We start from the raw sequence: 17,052 nt of genomic DNA, 5'->3' as shown, positions 1-17,052 counted from the left end.
GGACTCCAGCTCCAGCCTTGCAGAGCTGTCAGCCCTGGGGAAAGGAAAGCACAGGGCTCTTCCGTATCTCAACAGCATCCAGACCCATCTAGACCCAAGGACTGGGCTTTCGGAAGCTTAGACAGAGCATTGTCAAAGCTAGGGAGCAGTGAAATGCCAAGAAATAGTATTAGAAGTTAAAAGCAACTTGCCCAGTACATGAAGGCAGCATGTTTCCCTTTGGGATTCACCGTAGCCTGCAGAGCTCCCCCAGGCAGGCCAGCTCAGCACCTTCCCTCTCAGCCCCACTCCCCCAGTGAGCCAAACCCCCTGCAGGTGGGGTGACAGACCTGTACTCTGTAATGGCCTACAGAGGGCTAAATGATGGAAGTCAGGAGGGCCAGAGCACATTTATGATGTTAGGTCTAGCTGGTGAGACAGAGCTATGGCTTGGTTTAAGGCTCAAAGCATCTGTTTGTCTCCAGGACACCGAATGTTGTAAGGGGTTGGCAAAAACTGACAGGGAATGTTGGTGTCTAGGGAGCAGGTGCTATTACCTTGGAGAACACAGACACATTCCCAAAGGAGTGAGAAGAGAAATAGGAGAGCAGACCTCAGACTGCTGGAAATCAATTAGTAAGCTCCCCTGGGGATCTGCTTTTGGAGGTATTGGGGACCATCAGTGCTGGTCACTTTTTAAGTGCCTTCTTTTAGGAGAATAGGAGCAGGCAATGCTAAAGGGTTGAAGTCAAGCAGGTGGGGCAGGAGGACAACTTGGCTGAGCAGAGATCTTCTGGAGCTTAGGCAGAAAAGGAAAGTGTACGGCCACTGCAAGCAAGGCTGGGTGATGCAGGATGCTGTTCCCCATCGTAGGGGGAAAACTCGTGGGGCCAAAGCTCAATTAGAGTTGAAGCTGGCCAGGGCTGTGAGGAACAATAACCAAGGCTTTAAGTATCTTAACAGCAAAAAGAGACAACGTTTATCCATCCCTTGATGAGGTTGGCCAACTCACAGACAGGGACATAGACAAAACGAGACATTTAATGCCTTCTTCACCTCTGCCTTCAACACCGATGATGGTCTCTGGGGGTTAGTCCTGGGTTAGAGGGCTGTGGCTGCAGGAACTCACATGAGAGCAGAGAAGGGAACAAAGGCCTGAGAGCAGTCCTGCAGAGACAGAGGTGAGGCATTCTCTGTCTTGCAAAAGGCCTGAAGACAAAGGGAAGGAGCTGTGCTTGCCAGGCTGGCATGTGAAACACGAGGCTGACAGCCCAGGAGCACTGCCGGAAAAGCAAATAGAAAAAGTGAATGCATGGAACGAGTCCCAGGGAGCCAGTGGCAGGGTGGAAGTCCCCAGCATCCAAACCACAGCTGGAAGAGACAGCAAGAAGGAAGAGTGACGGCAGAGAAACCTCTGCTGAGAGCCAGGCAGCTCTGGGCCAGGTGTTTCCCAAACCTAGGGAGCTAACACCCAGGGAAGAGACCTGCACAGGCTCTGAAGGGGGACACACTCATAGCACTTTTGGAAAATTCCAGCCCTACTTAATCTCCTGGGGCTCCTGTAAGATTGTGACACAGAGAAAGGTACCAAACAGGAAAGAATTAGAGGAAAATGCCTCTCCTCTGGCAGCCACTATGGCTGTGCCAGGAATTAGCAGCAGCTGTGGAGCAGCCAGCCCTGCCTCCCCTCCTCCGGCCGCCTCTATAAACACCCAGAGCTTACTCAGATGATTAGAAGGGAACGGGGCAAAAGACAACAGAGTCTCTTTTGTAATGAGGAAGGATTATGGCATCAAGTGACCGGCTGCAGCTCCCAAGTGGGTTTCAGGCTCCTTAGCACACCGTGTCTGCCAGGTTCAATCCCCCCACGAGCCGAGAGGAGGCGGGTTGTGGCGCTGGCCACAAAGGACCCAGCAAGGACACGTGCAGGACCAAACCTTCACCATCTCCGGTGCAGCCCAGGAGCCCATGACTGTGAGTATCTAGTCCTCACAGGAGCAGGTAGATTCCTCCAAAGATTAGCCGGTCGATCTGTCTGTCTTGTGAACTCATCACTGCTCTCACTTTATCTGTCCTCTGTGTCTGTTCTCTGCATCTGCAGGCGGCGTTTGGGTCTGTTTCCAGTGTTACACAGTGGTAACACACCTTATACAGGCAAATCTGGCTTGCTACTGTGAGATCTTGATCATTGTGGACTCCCGTTGTCTAATTAGTGTCAGCTGATCCCAAGGTGCAACCCCTAGATCGGACAGATCAGCCAGGGTGATGTGGGAGCAGGCACAGGGGTGGCAGTGCCACGCTCTCCCCATGACCCTATGGGTGGCATTGGGTTGTGTGAAATCTGCACAGGGATGGCTCCTCGTCCCCAAACTGACCCCTTTGCCACCGCCGGTGCTGCGGTGAGCTGCTTCACGCCACAAATCTCAACCCCAATCGGTGCCATGAGCGTGCCAGCTGCCAAGTGACAACCGGGGACATCCCGCATAGACCAGCGGGCAGGCAGGGAGCTGCCTTCACCACGCAGAGCTGAGGGCAAAATCACTAGGAAAAGCCCCATATCCCGCGCCCGAGCAGGACTGCACAGAGGTGCTGTCCATTATTTACACGGACACGAGCTGAAGTTTCCCATGTTTGGTAAAAAGCGGCTCCGTGTCTGAGTTACGCAACGAGGAGTCTCCCTCAGTGCTTCCAAGCCCCAAAGCACAGAGCAAGCAGCCTGCTTCCTGCAAGCGGCCCCCTGAAAATTTATGGGTGCTCCCATGCATTTCTCATCTGCGTAGCCCATGAGCACATAGGGTCTAGGGTGCTTAAAAACCACTCTTCTCAGTCCTGTGCACTGGCCAAAAAAACACATGGAAAGGGCACAAACGCACACGAGTCTCTAGTTAAAGGTGCCTGAAGGCACTTCTTTGTCTCCATCACTGAGACAAGAGCCCAAGACCTCGGTATTAACATCAGTGTCACTGCAACGTCCATGTAACACCTGGCGATGTGTTTTGGCTTAGAAATTCCAACGCTTTTCACATTAGATAATTATTTGTGAAACAATCTATGCTTACCTGGCATGGATTACACTGGCTTGTGTTTTTTTTTTTTTTAAAGCTTCAGGTTTACATGAGTCTGATAATTAATTGATGATTAATAATTACCTATTAGGGCTAGACAAGAAGTGTAGCAGGGATGCTGCATGGTTGGGAAGCGTTTCATGAGCCTGAATGCCTTCTTTCTTTCGGCATGATTTATTGTGCAATGTATGGTTGAAGGAATGGGGAGGTAAAGTTGCTGGAATTTGAGCTCTGCGAGCCTGGCCAAACTCCAAACCCCATTCCTCGGGTCTCTAACAGGGAAAGCTCTTCTGCCTGCAGGATCGGGACTAGCTCAGGCCAGATATGCCCCCCAGCCCAAATTTCAAGACAGCAAGATTTGTCGGACGAGTGCTACAAAACCTGTGAAATCTACAGGAGTACCTTCATCTGGATCAGCACCAAGAAATCTCCTCATAAACTTCTTCATGGTTTCCTACCTTAATGAATTCGTCTGACTTGTCTTTTAGTTTCTCTCTCTCTCTCTCATTCTTCCTTCCTTCAATCTCATTTGCCTGCTGGGACACTTGATGTTTCTCTGCCTCCTGCCCCTGTTCAGGCTTGCTGGCAGCTTCAGCATCTGCCCATTTTGTGTCTCTGCCAGGATCTGTGATGACAGTGACATACACCAACCGTGTGGCCGATGCCCGCCTAGGCACCTTCTCCCAGCTCCTGCTCCAGTGGAAAGGCAGTATCTACAAGCTCCTCTACTCCGAGTTCCTGATTTTCATCTCCCTCTACTTCGCCATCAGTCTTGTCTACAGGTGGGCACCCTTGCAGCAACACTGACACAACCCCTCGCTCTCAGCCTGTCCCAGAGCAGCACAGGACTGGGACCAAGGTCCTGGTAAAAGGGAACTGGCCAGACACCCGCCAGCCTCTGTTCAGAGGAGGAAAGGAAAGTTCCTTCCTCACTGCGCCAGCACGGCTTAGCAGCTGACAGATTTCCTTTTTCTGGGCTGGAGAGGAACAGTTCCTCTTTCTGGGGATGAAGATTCGCATTCGGTGACTACCTGAGAAGAATGGTATGTAGACACCACGGCTGAACCAGCACTGGAAGCACCAGTAATAGCAGGAAGCATTAGGAGAGAACTCCCCTCATGTACACAGCCAGCAACACTGGGGCTACGCTCCTGAGAGCAGGCTGCAGACCTGTGATAAGGCAACTGTACTCTGTGGCTGGTCTGGTTTTAGCGAGGAAAGCCAGGGACCTCCCCTAGCTGGGTCAACGTGCACAGATACAGCACGGAGGGAGGAAAGCAGCTCTGAGAAAGAGGCAGGAACCCGTGTCAGAACAGCCGCTGCTGGCAGGAGCAGAGCTGGGGATGTCTTGCAAGATGTTAAATGAATTGTCGTGCACATCCAAGCACTGTGGCAGCCCCCTGATACCTGCTAGCGCTCTGCCGGATTAAAAACATAGATGGCCCTGATCAGACTGCACCACTTACTGCACAATTCCTGTCCATGGCTACTTCTGGCTCCTTTGGACGTGCCAGCAGGGTGTTTTGGGTGGACTCTTCCTGGGGCAGGTGGGCTGATGTCCTGGGCTGCTCACCCACATCATCTTCAGGCTCACAGCGTGGCTGTGTTGTGGCTGCACATCCTCGCCTTCCCCTGCTATATTCCTATCCCAGCAGGCCTGGGTCTCTCATGTGAGGCTGATGATTATTTCTCTCCCTTCTAGACTGATCCTCAGTGAAAGCCAAAGGCTGATGTTTGAGAAGCTGGCGCTCTACTGCAACAGCTATGCCGAGCTAATCCCTGTGTCCTTCGTGCTGGGTAAGGAGCCCTGACCGTGAGCGTGCAGGGAGGGAACGGGGCAGCATTTATCTCCCTGCTTTGTCATAGCTCTGCGGGTAGGCAGGATTCACCGAGCAGTTAGTTCCCTCACCCTGCCTTTGTAAAATGCAGAAAGCATCATTTGAAGGCGTGCCTTCACTCATACCCATGAGAGCAGCCACACAAGAGCACGCACACCTCCTGCTCCTTCAGGGTGGCTAACGTGGTCGGCTCCCCTCTAGGTTTCTATGTGGCCCTGGTGGTGTCCCGCTGGTGGGCTCAGTACGAGAGCATCCCCTGGCCCGACCGCATCATGAACCTGGTCTCCTGCAACGTGGACGGGGAGGACGAGTACGGGCGGCTCCTGCGCCGCACGCTGATGCGCTACAGCAACCTGTGCAGCGTGCTCATCCTGCGCTCCGTCAGCACCGCCGTCTACAAGCGCTTCCCCAGCATGGAGCACGTCGTGAGGGCAGGTCAGTGCTGGCACTGCCTCCTGCACAGCTTTGGCCTCAGGCAGGCGGCACCTTGCTGCTGGGCTTGGGGCCAGGAGTTCTGTAAATCACCCCTTGACCTCTACATTGGAGAAGGGAAAGTGCTGCAGTGTGCTCTGGTGTGAGTCCTCAGCATCTGCTCGTGCACTAGCCCTGCCCCTCTGGAATAACTGTTTTTGTTTCCCTATTTCACACCATGCTTGTTCCTACTTGTGGCTGCAACGCCTGTTTGAAAGATGAAGCATCTCCACTTACTTTTTTTTATGTGAAGGGAGTGGAACTAGCAGGTGCATGAATGCAGATATGCTGCAGGTCGCAGGGCGTCCCTGGCTGATCAGATTGCTGTTACTGTGCTGCAGCGACTTTCCTAGCAGCTGCTCTGCAGTAAATGACCCTGTTCACAGGCTTACAGCAGAGCATGAGCAGACCCCTGCCAGGTTTTAAGTTGGGGGATGCTCTCAGACATATGGTCTGATTTTTGGGTGGTCCTGTGCAGAGACAGAAGTTGGACTCAGAAGGGACCCACAAGGATCATCAGCTCACGATTTTCTATGATTCTATGAAATAAATCCCACTTCTTACCCCTCTATAAACCAAAGTTTTAGCAAGACTTCTTGTCCTTTTACGTCCCCCCAAAAAGTTAATGCCCAAGTCCTTTCTGGGATTATAAGGAGAGCTAAGGTGACTCCCAGAGATTTAGATGTTTTTATTTCCTACCAGATCAACTCATTTCTGCTTTCTATGGACATTCCTCTCCCATCTACTTTTGTCCACCCAGGTCTCATGACCCCAGAAGAGCACAAGAAATTCGAGAGTTTGAATTCCCCCCACAACAAGTTTTGGATCCCTTGCGTGTGGTTCTCCAACCTCGCGGTGAAGGCGAGGAACGAGGGGAGGATCCGTGACAGCGTGCTGCTCCAGGGCATCCTGAACGTGAGTGACAGAGCCAGCAGGCAACTGCCTGAGATCCCTATCCTGTCCTCTGCGAGGAACGAAGGGGATTTTCAGAGGTCAGGCAAGGAATACTGAAGTAGGATGTGCAGACAGTGACCCAGGCCTGTCCCTAGGGATATTGCATTAATTTTGATAGGAAATACCATCATTTCTGCTCTCCAGCTTGTGAAAGGACAAAGCTTTTCATGGCCTGGTGACAGGTTAGCAATAGCACACAAGAGGCAAGAGGAACACGACACCTTTCTCAAAATTGGGACGGGGAGGAGCCACGTAGCTCACATCTAAGTGTAGCAATGGCACAAGGAAGCAGAACACAGATCTGGAAGGGACCATCAGAAGTCAAAAGCACCTTTAACAACCACAGTCCCCATGGAGAACTTCGCTATCAACAACCCTTGGATAGTCCTGGGAAGCAAGCTGTGCTCCACAGGCAGGACATGGCAGTGATCCTGCACAGCTGCAGATTAAGAGAGGCTCCAGAGCAGCTCATCCTCCCTGGTATTCACATGCAGAGAACTGCATTGCCTCTGCTGCTTGGAGCAAGATTCATCCCTCTGGGCTATATTTACCTGAAGTCACTGTATAATCAGAAGAGAGAGGTGGATACTTCTAAGATATTATTTGCCTAACCTGCTGAGCTGCTTGCTTTTTGAAGAGAAAAACTCTGCTGTGAAGTGAGCTAGGAAGGGACCCTGGTCAGGGGACGGGGACATCCAGGCAGCTTGCCCTTCAGGGCTTCTGGAGACAGGCTGGACACCAGTGGAGCAGGAGTCCCAGCTGAATCCCACCTAGCAGGGGAGGTGTGAGCATGAGGGGCTGGGCTGGAGAAGGCCAGGAAAGGACGCACAAAGTTGGCACCAACAGCACGTTCCCTTTCCCCACTGCAGGAACTCAACACCCTGCGCAGCCAGTGCGGGCGGCTCTATGGCTACGACTGGATCAGCATCCCCCTGGTCTACACTCAGGTGAGAAGAGATCCCCCCACAGCTGTGCATGCCACAAGGGAACCCCCACTGGCACCCACCCATACCCATCCTACACAAGGACCATGCTGGTGCTCCGTTTGCTTGCACCCCTCGCCCACACCTACACACGTAGCCTGTGCTGGCTCTCCTGCATGCAAAACCCAGCAGCACACGCTCAGCCCAGCCCCACTTCTGTAATTCAGGCACAGCCACCTCAACAGAAACACACATACATCCAGGGTAATTATTTACCCCGATGTGCTCCACGTGGGTGCACAGCAAACCCAAAAACGTGCGGATCCAACACTGCAGAGCTGAGAGCTGCCTGCCAGCAAGTCTGCTCCAGCACACAGGGCAACTGTGATGCACTTACGCCATGTGCATGAAAGAGAGCTTTGTGCATCTGCTCAGCTGTCTGACTCCCCCCAGCACAACTCCAGACAGAAGCTGTAGCACCAACTTGCTCCTTTACCTCATACGTAACAGGTAACACTAATGCACTCCACCATAAAAAGGGAGCTTCCATTCACACAGTGCTGAAGGTTAACGAGGAACACATCAGGAAACCACATTCCTGCACAGACCCAATGCCCTGCAAACTAGGAGCAAAAGTAACACCATAACATGTTGCATCAGCTTCCCAAATTTACTTTTGAGGCAGAATACTTTGCTGTTATGGCCCCAGCACAGTGCTGCAGCCCCCCACCAAGAAACCCATAGGAAAAAGAGCTCAGCTCCACCAAGGCCTTACCCCAAGTGCAGCAAGGAGAGCCTCAGCTACTGAGATGGTCAGGAAGAAGTGACAGAGCCACGTCAGGCTATAGAAAAGGCTAGGCCCAAACTGGCAGCTCCTCCAGCAGCAGCATTCAGGTCTTGAAGCCTGTAAAATCCATCGTTACAGGTAACCTACCCACCACAGAACAGCCCCATGCTGCTCACTGCAGGGCCAGCTTAAATCTTGTGGTGCTGGGTGTTTGTTTTGACCCCACCCTGATTGCTGGATGGCATTGAGCCTCAGCTGCTAGTAATTTGCAAAGGGGAACTTTCCAGTCCCATGATTACTCATTATAGCCTGAAAATCTGGGCAAGCAAACAGGCAAATGTAAAAATATCCAACATGGCTTTCAAAAGGCTACTGAGCTAGCACATCTGCAGCCGCTCACCGCTGTTTGGGGTGGAAGTAGGAGAGGGCTGCTGAGAAAGCAAGCTGGGAATTCAAACTCCTCTGCTGTGTCCCTTGGCACCTTTCCCAGGTGGTGACCGTGGCTGTTTACAGCTTCTTCCTGGCCTGTCTGATCGGGCGGCAGTTCCTGGATCCGGAAAAAGCATATCCTGGCCACGAGCTAGACCTCTTCGTGCCAGTCTTTACGTTTCTGCAGTTCTTCTTCTACGCTGGCTGGTTAAAGGTAAGTCCAAGAAAACATGCCTGGAGCTGAAACCTGATCCACGCATGGGTTTTTCGCTGTTTTGTGACACCATGGGCTGAGCTGTGGGCAACATGCCAGGTGCTGGGACCCAACAGGGACTGAGGGCACTGCCAAGACCTTCAGTTTCTGAGCACCTCATCCTGAAGAACGCCACCTTTGCTAAGTTTGGGGGAAAAGAGAGGCAGGGGGCTGCACTTTACCTGCAGAGTGTTGCATGTGGTCTGCAGCGAGCACAGGGCAGTTCCTGTGTGTACCAGTGCCTCCTAATAACTGGAAAGGTTCTGGTTTTAATCCACCCCTTTTTGGAAGAAACAGCATTGCTCCAAATCCAGGGCATGTCACCCTTGAGGGTAGTTCAGGACTCAGCCCCACGGGCCTTCCTCCTGCAGGGAAAAGGGTGGGCACGACCTTGACCCTTGCTGTGTGCTCTCCACATGCAGGTGGCCGAACAGCTCATCAACCCTTTTGGGGAGGATGATGATGACTTTGAGACCAACTGGCTCATCGACAGGAACCTTCAGGTACGGTGAAGGCAGGAGCCTCGTGGCCCCATCAGCGCAGTCGTGATCTGCAGCACTTCTGCCTGCAGGCTTCGGTGGCTGCATATTAGGAAGGGGCTCAGGATCTCCAAAGAGAGATGGCTAGAAAAGCAGGAGAGCGTAAGGTACACACCAAGCAACACAGGGCTTTGGGCACATATTTGTACCCAGAGACCAGCAGCAGTTCCACCCGGCCCCCTTAGCCCATATTTTGATGCACATGACAGATCCAGACTTGTTTCAGACCCTCACTGCCTTTCAATAACAAACCATTCCTGCCTCTTCCTAGCTTTTTCCACTTTATGTCTGTACCTAAAAGTGCCTCCTCTAGTTTCTTCCAAGCAGTAACTCTCCATCTTCAGTTCTACGCTAAGCTTCATTGTTCTAGTGCGCGTATTGCTTTCATGTTTCCTTCAGCATCACTTTCCTTTTAATTACCCAAAACTCTCCATGTGAAAAATAACAAAAAACACGGCAAAACTAGCCAATCATCTCACCCCTGGGCTACACTGCTTCGCCCTCTGTTATTTGTACTCTGACAATAGGCACCTGCAGCACCACTCCCTGACACTGCTGCTGTCCCCGCAGGTGTCCCTGATGGCAGTGGATGAGATGCATCAGGATTTGCCCATCCTGGAGAAAGACCTATACTGGAACGAGCCCGACCCCCAGCCACCTTACACTGCAGCCACCGCGGAGTACAAGCGCCCATCCTTCCTTGGCTCTACTTTTGATATCAGGTGGGTGCAGCTACAGGGCACCAGAGCAGGCCACATTTACACCTCAGGTCAGGTGTTGTGCAGGATGTTGTGCTTAAGGATTAAGAGAGCAATAATATCTTTCACAGTCTGTGAAATCCTGCTCCAATGTATTTCAGGCTCATCCAAAGATGCAGCCAATATCTTTCTTGGCAAAGGATGCCTCTGAGCTCTTGCTGCCCTCCTGTGCTATGAGCACCCCTATTTGGGGGACTAACACATAATTAATAATAATTAATAATAATTAATAAACACATAATTAACACGGGAGGAGAGGCTTGCCACAGGCAGCAACATTCCCGTGCTGCCAGCCTCCCCACCAAAACCACCGTGTTACAGCCTGTCCTGCCTTCCCCCAGCATGCAGAAAGAAGAGATGGAGTTCCAGCCCCTGGAGCAAATCAAAGAGAACGAGGAGGCGAACCACTCCACGCCACTGCTGGGCCACCTGGGCCGTCTCCTCGGCGTGCAGTCACCCAGCTTCTCCAGGTCCTCCTCCCGGATGAACCTGCTGCGCCGGCGAGGGGAGCCCACCTCCCCCTTCTCCCACTACGCCTACCAAGACACGGGCAAGGCCGTCCCCTCCCCGAGGGGGGACACCAATCCACAGGAGCAGTGGGATGGGGACGATGGGAAACTGAGGGAGTTCGATGCCTTCATGTCCACCCCGTTTTACGAGAGACCCGGCTTCTACAGCGCACCACAGACGCCGATCAGCTCCATCCCCATGATCTTCCCTTCCCGGCGCCAGGGCCGCAAGAAGCCCCCCGCGCTCTCCAGCATCGCTGCCTGCTCCAATTCCCTCAGGGACGTCATCGCCAGCTCCTCGCCTTCCCGGACGAGCGATATGTACAAAAGCCAGAGCTCCCTCGGCTCGGGTACCAAGGAAACCTTTATTTGGCCGACGGAAAGGAACAAAGGTCCTGACCCGCTAGTTGTAATGGTGGAAGAAAAAAACAACTCTAACTGTAGAGGCAGAGAAGCTGCCACCACGGGGAGTCCAGAAGCTCTGTCCGCAGCATCGGACAGCCCTAAATTCCCCCTCCTGGCAGAGTCCCCCAACCACGACAAGCAGGGCAACTTCAAAAGCCTGAAGAGCTCGAAAGGCTCCCAGCCGCCCTGGCTGACTCTGGAGAACACGACAGCCGCCCCCGGTCCTGAGCAGCTGAGCACCCTGCACCCCCCCGGCACCAGAACGCCCACCAGCAGCCCCCCTCCCTGCTTCTCCTTCACTCCTGTAACGTCTCCAGTGCTGGAGAGGTCCCCCATGGGGAACGTGGTCCCCGACAGCCTGAGTTCAGAAGACACAAGCAGTGTGCCAGACCCATATCCGTCAGAGGTTTCCGGGACAAGAGATTCAGGAAGCAGAAGCACTAATAATCCCCCAACAAGAGAGACAAGACGAGTGGAGAGCCCGTCCCCAAATGATTCTGGCATCTCCCTAGGTGACAGTGACTACGTGGGGCTGATGGAGGTAATCATGGAGACTAGTGAGAGCACATCTGAAGATCTGATGGATCAGTACAGCTAGAGGAGCCCAAAAAACACAGGTCTGTTAAAATACCTGCCATCCGAGTGATATTGCAGTATCTTCACACCTGGCCCAACAGAAGAGCAGTGCAGCCTAACCCCAAGCTGCTGGAGCATCCACTGAGAGCACAGCCCAGGTGACACCCCACTACAGCCCTCAGGTACCACAGCAGGCACACGGTCTCAGTGTTGCAACAAGAAAAAAAGTGAGGAAAAAACCCTACACTTCTACAAAACAAGAGACTTTTGGTGTTAGGCATTACAGATGCCTAAACAGCAGAACTGTAGCTGACAGCACCCTGACAACCCTGGAATTCAGGCATAGCCCAAAGCAGAAGAGGAATATAGCCAGTAACACATCCTCTCAGCAAGAATTAGAACCTGAAGTTTACATTATTTGCCAAAAAGCCCACTACAGGTCTCATGCAGGACTTGCACTGCTGACAGCTACTCCAGGGAAAGGGACTGAGTCACAGCACTCGTGATACAGACCCACGGTGCCTCAAAGCCTTACCTAGCCAGTGCTCCCCAGTACTGGGAAAGCAGTGGGAATCCTCCCTGAAAGCAGTAATAAAAAAGCCTGAAGTCCAGGACCACTTTTTTTTCTAATTTCAATTTCTGTGCAATAATAGAAATTTAAAAGCAAAGCACTGAGGTGTTCCTCTTTTCACAGCTTCAGGAACAGCTGCAGATCTCCCCACACCACAGGGAACAGAACAAATTCAGTCCACCTCACATACTCCCCCCTCTGCCTTTCAGAGGGTTGTTTGGCCTCAGCAGCTGTCACCACCACCCCCAACCATCTCCCAACATTGTCCTTTGAGGTAGTTCCTGCTTCACTGTTTCGGTGTAGTTTAGAGCACACAGACAGCTCTCTCCTCCCAGAGAGATTTCTTCATGGAAGAGTGCAGTCTGCTGTCAGGCATGCATGATGCTCCATGAGGCATTAATCCCACCCTTCAGCAACTCAGGAAGCCCAGAGACACTAAAACCTCCATTTCCTTGCATTACAATACAAGTTGTAGTGGCAAAAGCATTTTAGAACAGCTTTAGTTCCTGAGCAATTCCTGCAGTGGATACTAATGGGTGGGAAAGAAAATGATTTATAGAAGCGTTAAGGAAGAGTAAGTGCAACCTGATCCCCCTTATGCGTTTCTTCATGCCCAGCTTAGGATAATAACTCTCCCAGCAGAGACTAGGGAGCACAACCCTTTCCTTCCAAGAAGGACACAAAGAACCACTTTGAACCAAGTCACTTTATTGGATGGAAGGCGATACACAAAACACAAGAGAAAAGAAGGCTGATATTTGGTACAGAGTAAGAGAACTGTTTATCTAGATAGCTGAAGATGCATGCACTGCTGGACAGTAAAGTAGGAATCTTCCTGAAACCCACAGGGTGGTGTTCGTGGCAAGACTTCAGCTCTCATCACTGTGCCCGAGGGTGTGCTTGTCAAAGAGGTACTCTGCCATGCCATACTTGGGTGCCCCCATCTTCCGCAGGTTGGTGACATGGTCACCCAGCTCCTTGATGGCCTTCACCTGCTCATCCAGGTAGTGAGTTTCGATGAAGTCACACAGCTAAAACGGAGATTAAAAAAAGGCTTAGCTCTGCACATTGCTCATCCTGCTGAAACAGGATCTGAAATCATTCTAACTCTGCCCAGTGAAAGATGATATACAGGCACAACTTTAAAGCTGCAGAAGCTATCTGAGAAGCATCCTTTGATCTTGTTCTTGCATTGCTGAGGCAAAACTAGAGTGAAGCACGCCTATCCAGGCACGCTTGCTCCAGGAACCTGCATTACAGTATCGTGCTCAGGAAACATCCCCTTCTAGACCACAAGAAAGTTCCTGAACACATTTAGACACTTGCATTACCCTTCATGGTAATTATTAACACCTGTCTTGTCCAGCATGTTACTCCTTTCAGAGAAGCTTTAGCTTGCAGAAATATTTAGAAGTTCTCTGCAAACACAGGTTTATTCACAGCAGGGAACTGCTTAATACACTTCTCTAAGTGTTGCCCACATGCCTTCTGTTCTGCAGAACAGCATCAGAAGGGGTTGAACACAGCCATACACCCACTGCTCTGTAAGCACAGCTGTAACCACCCTACACAACATAACTGGTCCTCCACAGAGAAATAAGCAAAATAACCATACCAAATGGCTACAGTAGGTGCTGACACCTGTGCCCTTCCCTCTGGAGGGGCTGCACAGCTTGTCCATCCCTTTTTCACCAGCAGATACCCCCAATTCACCACCCAGCACTCCCTGCACAGCTACTGGCTCAGCTTCAGTGCCCACTTACGTGTGGGTCGTTCTTTTCAGTTGCCAATTTGTGCAGCTCCAACAGCGACTGGTTCACGTTCTTCTCCAGGTGCAGGGCACACTCCATTGCAGTCAGCCCATTCTCCCAGTCATCACGATCTGGTTTCTAAGGGGGGAAAGCACATGGCCATATTTTAAGTATCGGGAGACCAACAGGGAGCAAAGCATTTCAGATCTGTCTCAGACTCTGCTTAGAAAAGCAAGCATGCAGCTCTCCAGCAAAGGTCTTAAAGTTCTTTGAGTACTACCAAGTTTAGGCATTTTGATGTCTTGAAAAGCTTGACAGTGCACAGTAAATAGAACTGAATCCATGTTGGAAGTCACAGAACAGGGCCACCTGTTCCCAAGGTCCTCCTGATATTATGCTCAGAGAAATCTTGCAGGGTAAAGCTTCGCAGAGCTGCTTTCTTCCTCCTCCCACCCTTGTAATCTAACAGCCTAAGCACTTGCCTGTGTAAGCAGGTGCCCTGGTTTCAGCTGAGATAAGGTTTATTTACTCAGAGTGGCTGGTATGGTGCCACATTTTGGATGTAGGAGAAAAACAGTGTTGATAAAATACTGGTGTTTAACTGCTGCAGAGCAGTGCTTACATCAGTTCATGGACTTTCTAGCTTCTCACACCGCCCTGCCAGCAAGGAGGCTGGGGGTGCACAAGAAGCTGGGAAAGGACAGAACTAGCTGATCCCAACTGGCCAGGGGATATCCCATACCATGTGGCATCACACTGAACAATACAACAGGGGGAGTCAGCCAGGGAGAGACAACACAACTCCTCGGGGACAAGCTGGGCATTAGTCTGTGAGTAGTAAGCAACTGCACTGTGCATCATTTGCTTTGTATGTTTTGCTATTGTTTCACCTTCCTTTTCTGTCTATTCAAGTGTAGAAGCAGCTGCTGCTGCTCTTCTATGAGACATCCCTGGGGAATTCCTTCCCTTCCAGCCTGAGGACAGGCCCCAGAGTCTAGCTCTGAATTAGACAGGACAACCCAAAGCACTAGTCCTCACCTTGATGTCCTGCAAGAAGATGCGGCCGCCTCGCTGATTTTGCAGTTTCATCAGCTTCTCAGCATGCTCCCGTTCCTCGTGGGACTGGTGCAGGAAGTACTTGGCAAAGTTTTTCAGAGCCACATCATCCCGGTCAAAGTAGTAGGACTGAAAAGAATGCACATGCTCAGAAGCCTGATCCTCACTCCAGCAGGCACACGAAGCAAAGCACATACTGTGACTTCAGACATCTCTGCTACCAACCCTCCTTCAAGGCAGCTGGAATTCAAGCTAAGGCTAGCCAGCAAGGCAATATGGCAGAGCTCTTCCCTTCATAACAAGTTCAGTTTTCCCAGCCTGGATTACATTTTAACCCGCATCCCAATCATTAACACAAATAAATGGTATTTGCAGTTCACTTCTAAACATACAAAAACCCCTGCCCCACTGTGTTTGCTCTCCTGCTGCCTTAAACACAGACTCGAAATGCTTCGCTGTAAACAAGGATGAAGTTTTCCCTGTTCTTTGTTTACAATGGTCACAGGTCAAGGTTCTGACTTGTAACACTAGTTCAGGGGGCAAAGAACTTTAAGATAATTCTACAGTAAAGCTTTCAGGCATGTTTCATCATGTTTACTTGGGAACAGATTAATAAATACATTTTCTGTTTCTGAAAAGTCTTTTGTATCACTTAAAGACAGAAGTTCAACTGAAGTGCATGTTCAACAAAAAATGCAAAGTCATCTCTTGAAAAACTGAATGCATAACAGCTGTTAGAAGTCACAGCTTATTTGGACTCTGGTCCTAAGCAGAATTCAATAGAAAGCTTTGTATTAACTACCAGTTATTTCCAAGATGAGGTGGCACGGAATTCTCTGCTCTTTAACCAGCAGTTTGGAGGTTCAAGGCAAGACAATGGTGCTTGTGTGTCGCTACTATCGCCAACAGTTACATTTGGCTTGCAGCTGAGGTTCAACCCTCCGTAGTAACCCAGAAAGAAGCTTTAACTGTACACTTAGATGCCCCAACATACTATGGTGTCACTACAAAGTCTCAAGTTGCCTGCAGATCTAAGTCACCCGGATTGCTGCAGAGGTCAGAGCCGTGCCCACAGCGACTTACTGAACTCAGCTATGGCTAAAATTGGTGTCTCTTGCCAAGCGCAAGAGGCACAGGGCCAAGAAACCCCTGGATTCCTAATTCACTTGAGAACTACGAAGAACCGTGCCTGCGAGAGGAGAACGCCCGTGGGAGAGGTGCCAATCACCTCGTTAGGCAATCCCAGCCAGCCAGCCCTGCCCCAAGGGCAGAGGCGCTCGGAGGCTGCTGCTGAGCCGCGCTGATAACGAGCCCGCCCGGGGCAGCGAACAAAGAGCAGTCAGCATGCAACCGGTACCCACCCGAGATAAGCACCTCACCTACGAAAAGCCAGCATAAATAAGGGGCCATCCCCGTCCTCGGGCGGAGCGGGCTGGCTGCGAGGGGCTCGGGCACCCTCCCTGCCCCCTTCCTTCAGGGAAAAGCCTCCCCCGAGGGAGGAGGGATCGCTCCCTGCAGCTCGGCCTCGCACAACCCTCGGGGAGGAAGAGGAGGAGGAGGAGGAATAGGAGGAGGCCAGGCCGGGAAGGCCCGCCCCCCCCCCGAGGCTGCGCTCCTCAGGAAGGCCAAACCACAACTGGCCCCACACCACCAGGGCCTGGACACCCCCCCCCCACTCACCATGCTGAGGTACACGTAGGACGCGTAGAGCTCCAGGTTGATCTGGCGGTTGACGGCCGCCTCGCAGTCCTGGTGGTAGTTCTGGCGCACCTGGGAGAGAGGCGTAGCCATGGCGCTGGGATGAGATGGAGGCGGCGGTGTCGGCGTGCGGCTGGTGGTGGTGGTGGTGAGGCGGCGGGCCCGAGCGCGGCCGGTTCCGTCCAAGCACTGTTGACGCAGGAACCCGCTCCGCTCTGCCTCGCCGACGCACTCTGGGCCGGCGCTGCTCGACGCCGCGCCTTTTATAGCGTCCCTGACGTCACCGCGCGCATGCGCGCCGGCGTGGCGGGAAACGGGGGGGCGAGGGGGCGGGGCCCGCCGCGCTTCTGCTGGCCCAGCGTGACTCAGCACCTCCCCGCGGCGCGTGACCCGTGGCCACGCCCCCTGACATGGCCACGCCCCCTCCTCCTCCCCTCACAGCCCCCCCCGCCCCAGTGCTGGGCTCAGTGGGGTCGGTTTGGGCCTGAAT

The 17,052-nt window shown here is 52.2% G+C and overlaps 3 protein-coding genes across 4 annotated transcripts in view; 1 reads left to right on the top strand and 2 right to left on the bottom strand.

The window, feature by feature from the left end:
- RAB3IL1 (RAB3A interacting protein like 1) overlaps positions 1 to 8,193 on the bottom strand; it is a 32,353-nt gene extending 24,160 nt beyond the window's left edge. Inside the window, exon 1 of one of the 2 annotated variants that reach the window (XM_072039137.1) lies at positions 8,006 to 8,193. The gene's annotated coding sequence lies outside the window, so the exon portion shown is untranslated. The remainder of the gene's footprint in view (positions 1 to 8,005) is intronic. The other variant, XM_072039141.1, reaches the window with a different exon arrangement.
- Positions 1,345 to 12,931, top strand: LOC101800834 (bestrophin-1). The gene is made up of 10 exons (XM_038180286.2): positions 1,345 to 1,953; positions 3,667 to 3,826; positions 4,747 to 4,841; positions 5,084 to 5,317; positions 6,114 to 6,268; positions 7,177 to 7,254; positions 8,508 to 8,660; positions 9,122 to 9,202; positions 9,809 to 9,960; positions 10,338 to 12,931. Exons 2-10 carry the CDS (start codon positions 3,675 to 3,677, stop codon positions 11,506 to 11,508), a joined length of 2,271 nt encoding a protein of 756 aa, XP_038036214.2. The 5' UTR covers positions 1,345 to 1,953; positions 3,667 to 3,674; the 3' UTR covers positions 11,509 to 12,931.
- On the bottom strand, positions 12,749 to 16,797 carry FTH1 (ferritin heavy chain 1). Its single transcript, NM_001310377.1, is given in 4 exon segments — positions 12,749 to 13,088; positions 13,821 to 13,946; positions 14,847 to 14,993; positions 16,545 to 16,797. Coding segments are annotated over 4 exon segments (546 nt in total). The 5' UTR covers positions 16,656 to 16,797; the 3' UTR covers positions 12,749 to 12,926.
- Between the last annotated feature and the right edge of the window lie 255 nt (positions 16,798 to 17,052).

This window comes from Anas platyrhynchos, chromosome 5, assembly GCF_047663525.1.
Source record: "Anas platyrhynchos isolate ZD024472 breed Pekin duck chromosome 5, IASCAAS_PekinDuck_T2T, whole genome shotgun sequence".
Lineage (NCBI taxonomy): Eukaryota > Metazoa > Chordata > Aves > Anseriformes > Anatidae > Anas > Anas platyrhynchos.
Note: the sequence above shows the minus strand (reverse complement) of the source record. Positions and strands in the feature narration are given on the sequence as shown.

Bases quoted from the DNA above. Each gene is read 5' to 3' on its own strand.
- LOC101800834 (XM_038180286.2), top strand. From the start codon at position 3,675: ATGACAGTGACATACACCAACCGTGTGGCCGATGCCCGCCTAGGCACC. The intron at 5,318-6,113 runs GTCAGTGCTGGC...TTGTCCACCCAG, and splicing joins GGAGCACGTCGTGAGGGCAG to GTCTCATGACCCCAGAAGAG. The intron at 7,255-8,507 runs GTGAGAAGAGAT...CACCTTTCCCAG, and splicing joins TCCCCCTGGTCTACACTCAG to GTGGTGACCGTGGCTGTTTA.